Source organism: Argentina silus, assembly GCF_951799395.1.
Source record: "Argentina silus genome assembly, chromosome: 10".
NCBI classification, from domain to species: domain Eukaryota; kingdom Metazoa; phylum Chordata; class Actinopteri; order Argentiniformes; family Argentinidae; genus Argentina; species Argentina silus.
The window spans coordinates 17247037-17257036 of record NC_139664.1 but is presented as its reverse complement, the minus strand read 5'-3'; the positions used below and the strand labels follow the sequence as shown (position 1 = coordinate 17257036).

General features: G+C 49.2%; 2 protein-coding genes across 4 annotated transcripts in view; both read left to right on the top strand.

Moving 5' to 3' along the window:
- The window catches only part of dop1a (DOP1 leucine zipper like protein A), a 27915-nt gene extending 25228 nt beyond the window's left edge, over positions 1 to 2687 (top strand). For all 3 annotated transcript variants that reach the window (XM_083678869.1, XM_083678870.1, XM_083678868.1), the window contains exons 34-38: positions 23 to 159; positions 459 to 514; positions 770 to 934; positions 1445 to 1574; positions 2062 to 2687. In XM_083678869.1, the coding sequence (XP_083534995.1) occupies positions 23 to 159; positions 459 to 514; positions 770 to 934; positions 1445 to 1574; positions 2062 to 2367 (794 nt within the window). In that variant the 3' untranslated portion in view covers positions 2368 to 2687. The remainder of the gene's footprint in view (positions 1 to 22; positions 160 to 458; positions 515 to 769; positions 935 to 1444; positions 1575 to 2061) is intronic.
- A 1540-nt stretch (positions 2688 to 4227) lies between these two features.
- LOC310810377 (clathrin coat assembly protein AP180-like) overlaps positions 4228 to 10000 on the top strand; it is a gene marked incomplete at both ends in the record, with an annotated part of 22344 nt that continues 16571 nt past the window's right edge. Inside the window, one exon of the mRNA XM_083678104.1 lies at positions 4228 to 4357. Coding sequence (XP_083534230.1) covers positions 4228 to 4357 — 130 coding nt within the window. The remainder of the gene's footprint in view (positions 4358 to 10000) is intronic.

Genomic DNA, 10000 nt, shown 5'->3' with positions numbered 1-10000 from the left:
TGTGTCTCTCTGCTGTGTTCAGAGCGCTTGGTGGAGAGTCTCCGTCTGCCTGCGGTGCCCATCCTCCACGCTCAGGTGTTCCTGTTCTTCAGGGTTCTGCTGCTGCGTATGTCTCCTCAACACCTCACCTCCCTGTGGCCCACCATGATCACTGAACTGGTGAGAACCACTGAGGACTACTAAAAACGGTTCTGTCTGTCTGTCTGTCTGTCTGTCTGGCTGTCTGTCTGTCTGTCTGGCTGTCTGTCTGTCTGTCTGTCTGTCTGTCTGTCTGTCTGTCTGTCTGTGAGTGTGTGTGTGTGTGAGTGTGAGTTAGAAAGAGATACACACACACACACACAAAAGCAAGCCGAGCACTCTAACACCTTCAAAACAGATCCTATTACATCATCGAGACGGGGTGTGTGTCTCCTTCTCCTTGTCCTTGTTTTCTTAATCCTGTGTCCCTCTCTCCTCAGGTTCAGGTCTTTCTCCTCATGGAGCAGGAGCTCACAGCCGACGAGGACATATCAAGGTAACCGGCCGTGTCAGCACGAAAAACGACTGTATATACTTGACATCAGCACCGGAACATCCCGAGATGATAACCTTTTCCAATATCCTCCCAATGGTGTCGCTCCCGTTTTGGATAAGATGTCAGAAAAAATACCCTTTTCCTGCTTTAGATACGGTGTCACTTAAAGCTTATCTGGTGTCCCAAGACAAGTATGTTATATGTGACAGTATTCATTCAGCGCTATCTTTTTCTTTCCTCATCTCCCACCTGTAGGACTTCGGGGCCGTCCGTAGCAGGAATGGAGACCATCTACTCAGGAGGGAACGGTTTCTCCACCTCCTACAACAGCCAGCGCTGGCTCAACCTCTACCTGTCCGCCTGCAAGCTGCTGGACCTAGCCTTGGCGCTGCCCTCCGAGAGCCTGCCTCAGTTCCAGATGTACGTACTGTACACACTTAGGGGGTATAAGTGTCATACTCCGTTTTAGAAGACTTGGATTCTCGTATCCGGATGATTCTTGTGGTCGGACCAACTGGGGCTGCGAATTAAATGCTTAAAATGACGAGCTTTGTCAGCCAGTCGGTCGGAACCGATGTCAGCGAACGCCTGTCACTATTCCCACCGGAGAAGTTCCTGTTATTTCAAACGCAAGCATGGTTCATATCGGAACACTACGAGCTTCCAGGCCCTCCGCACGAACCGATGCTGCCTGAGAGCGTGTTTCACTGTTTTTTTTTTTTTTTTTTTTACATTCGTGAACAGTGCAATCATTAAATTCGATAAATACTTAATGAATGAATCATTCAGTCACTCATCCATCCATCCATCCATCCATTCAGTCATGACAAAATCAAAAGACCGAAATCTTTCAACCTAAAATCTGAGTTTAAATGGGTTTTTTTTGCGTTCTTCATGTGTGGAATGTTCTGGGTCTGTCTTCTGTCGCAGGTACCGCTGGGCGTTCATCCCCGAGGCATCGGATGACTCGGGCCTGGAGGTGAGGCGCCAGGGGACCCACCAGAGGGAGTTCAAACCCTACGTGGTCCGACTGGCCAAGCTGCTGAGGAAACGAGCCAAGGTACCCTGTCCTCTCCTGTCCTGTCCTGTCCTCTCCTCTCCTCTCCTCTCCTCTCCTGTCCGGTCCTGTCTGCCTCCACAGCAGAATAATACAACACTATGACCCATATGAACAGATGTTACCAATCTGCATGAGTTACAGTCAACAACAACAACAACAACAACAACAACCCATACCTACTTTAACACAACCTACGGCTGTCTCACAACTCCCACACCAATATCCTCTTTTGACAGGTTTTTGAGGATTATATCCAAGTACATCTCAATAATTGTATTAACATTTTGTAATTGTGGTGGTTTGTATGCTTCCTGACTGTTAATGGCACTGCCAGTTGTTGATGCTATTTTTCCTTCCCTCTCTCTCCATCCCCCCCTCACTCCCTACCTCCCCATCTCCTCTCCTCCTTCCCTCACCATCTCCTCCCACCCTCCCTCCTCTCCTCTCCTCTCCATCCATCCCTCCCCTCCCCTCCTCCCTCCTACAGAAGAACCCAGAGGAGGACTGCTCCAGCCGCACTCTCTCGTGGGAGCCCGGCCACCTCCTCCTGACCCTCTACGTGATCCGCAGCATGGAGCAGCTCCTGCCCTTCTTCAACCTGCTCAGCCAGGTGTTCAACAGCAAGGCCAGCAGCCGCTCGGGCTCCGCCCACAACCCCGCCCCCAACGACACCCCCGGCTTCCCCAGCAAGGACGGCAAGCTGGAGAGCCAAAAAGTGTTCTGGAGCCGGGCACGTCAGAACATCGAGGAGATGGTGGAGAAAGACTTTCTGGAGGGACTCATCAAGACGTGAACATGACGGACAGACGTGAATTACAAATGAACGCCCGTGAAAACAACCTCACCTTGTACATAAACATATAAGGGATGTCAGTGGGAACTAAACGATGAAAATCAAGTTTGTACATTTTATTGTTTTTGTATTTATAATATCTGTATTTTACTTTTCAAAGGCTATTCTATTTAATTTTAATTTGTATATAAAGGGCAGCTGTGATGACTGACTTTGACATTCGTGAGTGTGTGCCCTCTCTTTGGGACAATGTGAAGATGCTGTGCCATTCCATATCGTTGTGACTTACTAAATTAAAGACTTATCATCAGAGTTACATACCCTGTGTCCCTGAGGGGTTTCAGCTTCACTTTGGAATGTGCTACGAATATGAATTTAGTTTGATGGATTATTGATTGATGGATGGATTGATTGACTGGACAGATGTAATGTATATAATATATAATGTTTTATATAGAGGACAAGTCACTATAGAGAACACAGCTTTTACATCTAGGTATGGTAGGCTTCTGATATTACAAGAAATGTGTGGAGTAATGTTCACACTATTTTCAACATAAAATAGAAATCCCTTATGATGAAATGCCTTGCAACCAAAGGAAAAGATGACCGAATGACCCATTCATGGAGAAAGAGTAAGATGGTGCCTCCACCACCACCACACAAGCTGAAGCACACATCATCATCATCATCATCGTGACCATTGCCAGAGGTCTGAGTTTAGGCTGGAATATGGTCAGCCAGAACTATAAAGTGGCCATATGAAACCACAGCCAGCCCTATAGGCAGGGAGATATCCACATTCATCTCCGGTTCTTCTTACTATCATAGGTTTAGCCTACTCATGCGTGTCTCTCCCCATCAGTCGCCTGGTTGCCTTCGGTACTCCCCTTTAAGAGCTGAGCTTGCCGTGAACGTAGTCGGGAGGGAGGGATGCTGCCACTGTGTTCATAGTGACGTGTCACCTGATTCAGACTAGGGGGAGGAGTGAGATGCCAAATAAATAAATGAACAAATAAACAAGGGAACACAAATCTACCGAAACGCCTCCATCCACCTCCGTTTCAAGCATTGCTGGTGGGTTACGGTGGCACAGGGGAGGAAAAGAACGCCGCTGTTTTGGATGGGGATGAACAGCGCGACACTATCCATCTCGTCTGACTGAGTGGAAGGCGACATTCTCCGTTAGAAAACGGGGTCCGTGGAGAGGATTAATCCCTGAGCTGGAAGAGAGGAGGACATCAACGGGTCGAGTCGCGCATCATCCGGAGCGAGTCGTCATTTTATAAGCAGGCTTTAATAAAACAGCGCGTTACAGTAAGGAATATGGATACCTACTATTGACGACTTATTTCAATGAACACAACAACGTAAATAATTTCATTAAAAAAAAGAAATGCTAGTGTAAAACAACGGGATTTTTTTTTTTATTGGGATGATATCGGCCTCAAGGTTTGAGGAGCGCTTTGGTTGCGGCGCATAATACGATCCATTCTAATAGGCCTACATGCAGGATACGTTATAGGATATGACATAGTTTGGTTTATTTTGAAGGTTATGCTATAGCTATACGCAAATACGGTAGGCTTATCACAAGTAAATTGGACACACGAGGAACGAACAGCGCAACCGCGCTTGTGAGATTTTCCGTATCAAAGCAAACGCACCGTCATCAACCTGTCATTGCAATTCCATGCTGGGGAACATTTTTGTAAATCTAGGCTGAGTGTCTTTTTTTTGTCCATTCTTCTATTTTCCCAGTGGATTTTTAGGGGCAGTCTGGAATTCCTCGTCCGGCTGTTCTTTGGGGAGGACCATATTTGACGGTTGATTCGTGAGGTTTGACGGCACGGTGAGAAGATGTCGGGGCAGACACTGACGGACCGCATTGCCGCGGCACAGTACAGTTTGACGGGGTCGGAGGTGGCCCGGGCTGTATGCAAATCCACCACCCATGAGCAGACAGCGCCCAAGAAAAAGCACCTGGAGTGTGAGTATAACCCCCCCCCCCCACCACACCCATCCCCCCTCCATCCCTCCATCCTTCCACACCTTACAGGTACTAGGTCATGGATCTCTCTCTCTGTCTTTCTCTTTCTTTCTCTCTCCCGCCCACCCACCCACATTCACAGGTACTAGACCATGGTTGATCTCTCTCTCTCTCTCTCTCTCTCTCTCTCTCTCTCTCTCTCTCTCCCCCCCCCCCCCACACACACACACACACATAGAGATGCAGCAAAAGCAAATGTTGGACATTTGATTACATACAATTATCTGAAATGATGACTCAGTTTCACCAAGGCCTCCTCCGAGACCTTTCTGATCGATGCCTGCTGCTGTGCTCAGGAGAGCAGTAAGGCTGAAGTGGTCAACTCTGAGGCCAGACAATGGTGTCTACACTGTGTAGTAGTGATCAGAGACACCGGCCACCTCTTGTGCCACACACACACACCCCCCGCCACACACACACACACACACACCCCATCTCCCTCCCTCTCTCTCTCTCTCTCTCTCTCTATCTCTCCCTCTATCTCTCTTGGGTTCAGACATGCTGAATAATGGATCCTTCCTCCAGTTCTGGTGAATACATAATTCAGAAGGTCAAAGGTTGAGTTGTTACAGTCCTATATGACTAACACAGGCCTGTCGGGACCTGGCGAGAGACAGGAGGAAGTGGTGGGGTTGTTGCACGCTCAACCTTCTGTATTGTCCTGATTAGGAGGCTGGATTAAAGAGCCATTTATTTAGTTGTGTGTATTTTTGTAAAGACAGGCGTAATCCCATGTGCTTCATATTAATCTCTTATCAGAGTTATCTGAAACATCTGGAGGTTAACCCTGAACGTATGTCTTGTGTTTGAAACATACTGGATGTATGGAAGTAGGTGGGACGTTGTCTTTGGTACCCATGCTCCAGACGAGTTGAAAAATACCAGTCCAAATACTCTACCACTGATTTCCAACACATTGTTCCTGATGGCAGATGGCACTTCCAGCCCTCTCCCGAAGGTTCCTGAATTCTGGGATCAGTCTTTGACAACAAGACCTAGAGAGGCTGCTGGATGCCTGGAGAGCCTCAGTGTTGCCAGTGAACCCAGTAGCAAAGTCTCTCTCCCTCTCCCAGTACATCACTATGAAAACCAAGAGAGAGGTGTAGTATGAAAACCAAGAGAGACGCAGTCCTCTAGCTCCACGGGGAGAGATCAATCAGTCCCACCCGGCGTCCTGACTTCAGACCAAAGCATATTTAGTGTGTCCGCTTAATCATCGGCCAGGCCCACACCACATGATGTGTCAGCAAATCTTTTGACGTCTCAGAAAGTGCCGACACAGCGTCCTCCCCTCTCCCCTTATACTGAGTGGCCCCCTCGCTGAGTGTCCCCAGTGTCACGGTGATGTCCCCACCCACCCACACCGCTCCCTGCTGGAGCTCCAAGGGACTAAACCCACCAGCCCGTCTGAATGCACAGGCCCGGCAAGCTGATGTCATATGGACACATCAGTTCATTTTGTCGTGGTATCCACCCTGGCCAAACTGTCTGATTGGATCATAACATAATGAATACAACGAATCTCACATTCAGCACGCTGGATTTCCCTTCAGACTTCCAGATTGCCAATCAATCAACCAATCAATCAATCAATCAACCAATCAACCAATCAATCAATCAATCAATCAATCAATCAATCAATGGCTGACTAGGCTGTTCCGGTCTGAAATGGATAACAAGTGTTGGTAACACTTTAGTTGAAGGAACACATATTAGGTACTCATTTGTAGTTTATAAGGGTTTGCTTTCTACCCACTAGGCCCTCAAGACACACACACACCCACACACACACCCACACACACACCCACACACACACCCACACCCACACCCACACCCACACCCACACCCACACAGCAAGGTTATTGGGGGCAAGGTCAGCCTTGAGGTTTGGAAGGCTAGCCAGTAAAGGTCGCTGGTTCAATCCCCGGATGTGAGCCAGTGATTAGAGACTTGCTGAAATCACATCTCACTGGCCAGCTACTACCTGACTAACAACAGAGTCAGAACGAAAACACTGAATAAAAGACCTAATAAATGGCTAGTAATGCCTAATAATGACTAAATAAACACCTTATGAAACTGTGATAAACTACAAATGAGTGTCTAGGAGGTGTTGCCGATACTAAAGTCAAGTGTTAGCCAAGTATTGTTCCAACACTAAGCAACAGTGTTTTGTATTCATCCTGTAAATAGCCGAGCTGTTGCTGTTGCTATTGCTGAATTCCTTCCCGACTGAAAGCTCGAGTGTACTTAGTAGTTTGTCTGGATAAAGAGGGCCGTGACTCCAGCCATGACAAACACGAGTGTACTTGTAGTTTGTCTGGATAAAGAGTGGGCGTGACTACAGCCAGCCCCAGCCTCTAGAAAGAGCATATCGATCCCCATGCCAAAGGAAAACCCTTTTCGTCTCACAACGCACCTTTATCCTTCGAGGTTTCGTCTGTGTGCCCTGGTACGTTGCCATGGTGATGATGGGGGAATGTGATGTCGAGCAGCCAGGTTGTGAGGGTGAGAGAGAGAGGGGGGGGGTGTCCAGCCCCCACTGGTCAAGGGCTTGCACCACACTAGACAGACTCATAGTGTAACCTGACACCAGAGTGTGTGAGTGTGTGTCGTGTGTACGCGGCTGTCCAGAGTGCGTGAGTGTGTCGTGTGTATGCAGATACGTCCTGTACGGTTATACATAGTGACTGGATAGTGACGCACGAGACAGAATGAGACGTCAACGAACAACTGCCATCTTAGCTCGGATTGGGAGTCCAAACAAAAATCCAAAAGAGGGTCTTGAACCTCTCTTAAGCTCAAGCATTAACAGCCCACTCTTAACCAACGCTCGGCTTTTGGGAGCAGAGGTTCCAGGAATCTTAGAGCTGCACTGCTTGTGTGTGTGTGTGTGTGTGTGTGTGTGTGTGTGTGAGAATGCCAAGTGACCCTGCCTGCCAAGTTCCTATGGTGGAGAGGATGGGGAAGGGATGGAGAGGAGGAGGAGTGAGAGAGGACAGGAGGAGGAGGAGGAGGAGGAGGAGGAGGAGGAGGGATAGAGAGAGCCGCTTGTATGTAGGCACTATGGATTAAGACGCTGCAGCTGTGTGTCGATGCCACTGATGGCGGCCAGCTGGGCTGCCGTCTTAGCCACTTAGCCACTTCCTCATGACTCTGAGACACATCTGCTGGGTGACTTGTGACGGCGGCCATCTTGGACTTGCTGGCTTCCATTGAGCATTCTCTCTAGTTTGGTTGGAGAAAGGGATGGTTTTTACCACAGTAAGAAATGATGCGAAAAAGAGAAAGGGCTGGTTTTCTATCTGACTTCATAGGTTAAGGGTCTGATAAGAGGACGTGCAGGGCAGCCTTAGCCTAGAGGAGAAGGAAGGAAGCGAGGGAGGGAGGGAGAGAGAGAGAGAAAGAGACGGAGAGAGAGGGGAAGTGGGAGGTAGTTAGCCCAGAGGGAGGGAGTGTATAGTGCACTTGCTGGGATTTAATTATTGCCATCTAAGGGACAGACCCCAGCCACCCCTACTGCTCCGTTGAACCTCCATCTTTGCCCACTGTAACTCACACTACTACTACTACACACACACACACACACACACACACACACACACACACACAGCTACGAGCCTGTAGCCCTGGCTCTACTGATTGTCTGAGCAGTGTGCGGTGTGCGTGAGTCATGGTTGTCAACACACACACACACACACACACACACACACACACACACAAACACACACCCACACACCAATACACACGTGTCTATTGCATTAATTTTCACCTGGCTGTGATGCTCATCTAAATTAGCAATCATTCCAATTAACAGGTTCCCTAGCAGGAGCTGCATATGTACGCTCATGGCTGAAAGGGGCTGGGGGGGGGGGGGGGGGGGGGGTCTTTGGAGGGAGAGGGGTTAGAGGTGACAGATATAAACAGTGTGTTCAGGCCCTCTGGGCTGTTAATAACACAGTGACTCACAAGCAGTGTGTTCACATGCTAGTGTCAGTCTGGGGTGCGCTGATGCCTTGTGCCAAGGGTTTATGTGAAATGATGGGCACTGGAGTAATATGTGGTATAATTCTATGCAGTTGGGAATGTATTTATGTATGCGTGTGTGTGTGTGTGTGTGTGTGTGCATGTGCGTGCGTGTGTGTGTACGTGCATGCATGCATGTGTGTGTATGTGTGTGTGTGCGTATGTGTGTGTGTGTGTGTGTATGCAATACTGCTTGCATGTATATCTGTGTGTCTATATGTCATTATAACTGGTAATATGACAGTTTCATTGGAACGGTGAAGAGTGCAGAATCTTGTGTCTCATTACTCTGTTACATGGGATAGCTGTGCTGGTGCACTGTATAGGGGTCATGCCCCATAAAACAAGCTGGTATCATTGGCTCTGAGCCAAATGCAATTTGTTCATACCCACCCCCCACCCCCCCCATCCCCCACCCCCCCCCCAGCAGATTATAGAGGAGATTTGGGGATCTGCTGCCGTCATGTCCCTCCAGCGTTTTAATTCAAGTCCCATCAACTGGTTTAATGGAGATCTGCTTCGGAGCACAAGGAGGACAGACAACAGCAGATTCACACACTCACAGCCTCCACTGAGGAGGAGCCGGCGGAGAGGAAAGATATCCTCCACGGTGGAGCTGAGAGAGCGGGAGAGGAGAGAGGACTGAACAGCTCAGGACCAGGTGGCGCAAACTGAGTGTGTTCAATGGAGAGAGAGAAGGAGAGGGGGAGAGAATGAGAGAGAGAGAGGGAGAAAATGAGAGAGAGAGAGAGAGAGAGAGAGAGAGAGGGTGAAGGGGTAGAAACAAACTGAACCACTCCCCGTTGAACTTCTCAAAGACCTTGTGTTTTTGTCCTTCTTTCCCTCTTCTCATTGCTGCTCTATCTGCTCTCTCTTCCTCCCACTCCATCTCTTCCCCCCATCCTCACACCCCCCCCCCCCCCCACCACCATCACCCCATCCTCTCCACACCACTGTCCCACACTCCCAGTACACAATAGCCAAGAATGAAATTATGCAGTGTGAGGACTGCTGCAGTGAGTAAAGGGAGGGAGGAATGGAGGGAGAAGGGGCAAGAGCCCTGTGCATGTGCTTGCAATGGTGATGTCACAATGGGCAATCCTGAGATCCCAGAATGCCTCTGTGCAGGTGACAGGGGTCAACCAATAGCAGCGGTTGGCAGGGGTGTGGTGTGAATATGGGACAGGGCCAGGATTGGACAACCCTCTACACTTCCCGATCATCAGAGCCCTCATTACTCAAAGCATTCCCTTCTCCCCTCTGTCTCTCCTCTCCTCCATCTCTCCCCTCTCTCTGTCTCTCCTCTCCTCCATCTCTCCCCTCTCTCTACTCTGTCTGTCCTCCCCTCCACCCCCCCCTCTCTCTGTCTGTCCTCCCCTCTCTCTGTCTGTCCTCTCCTCCACCCCCCCCGCCCTCTCTCTGTCTGTCCTCTCCTCCGCCCCCCCCCTCTCTCTCTCTCTCTCTCACTCTGTGGAGGTCAGGATGCCCTTGAATCTACTGTGGTGGAACAACACTCGCCCTCTTCTCAAATATAATTATTCTCTCACTCTCTTCTAC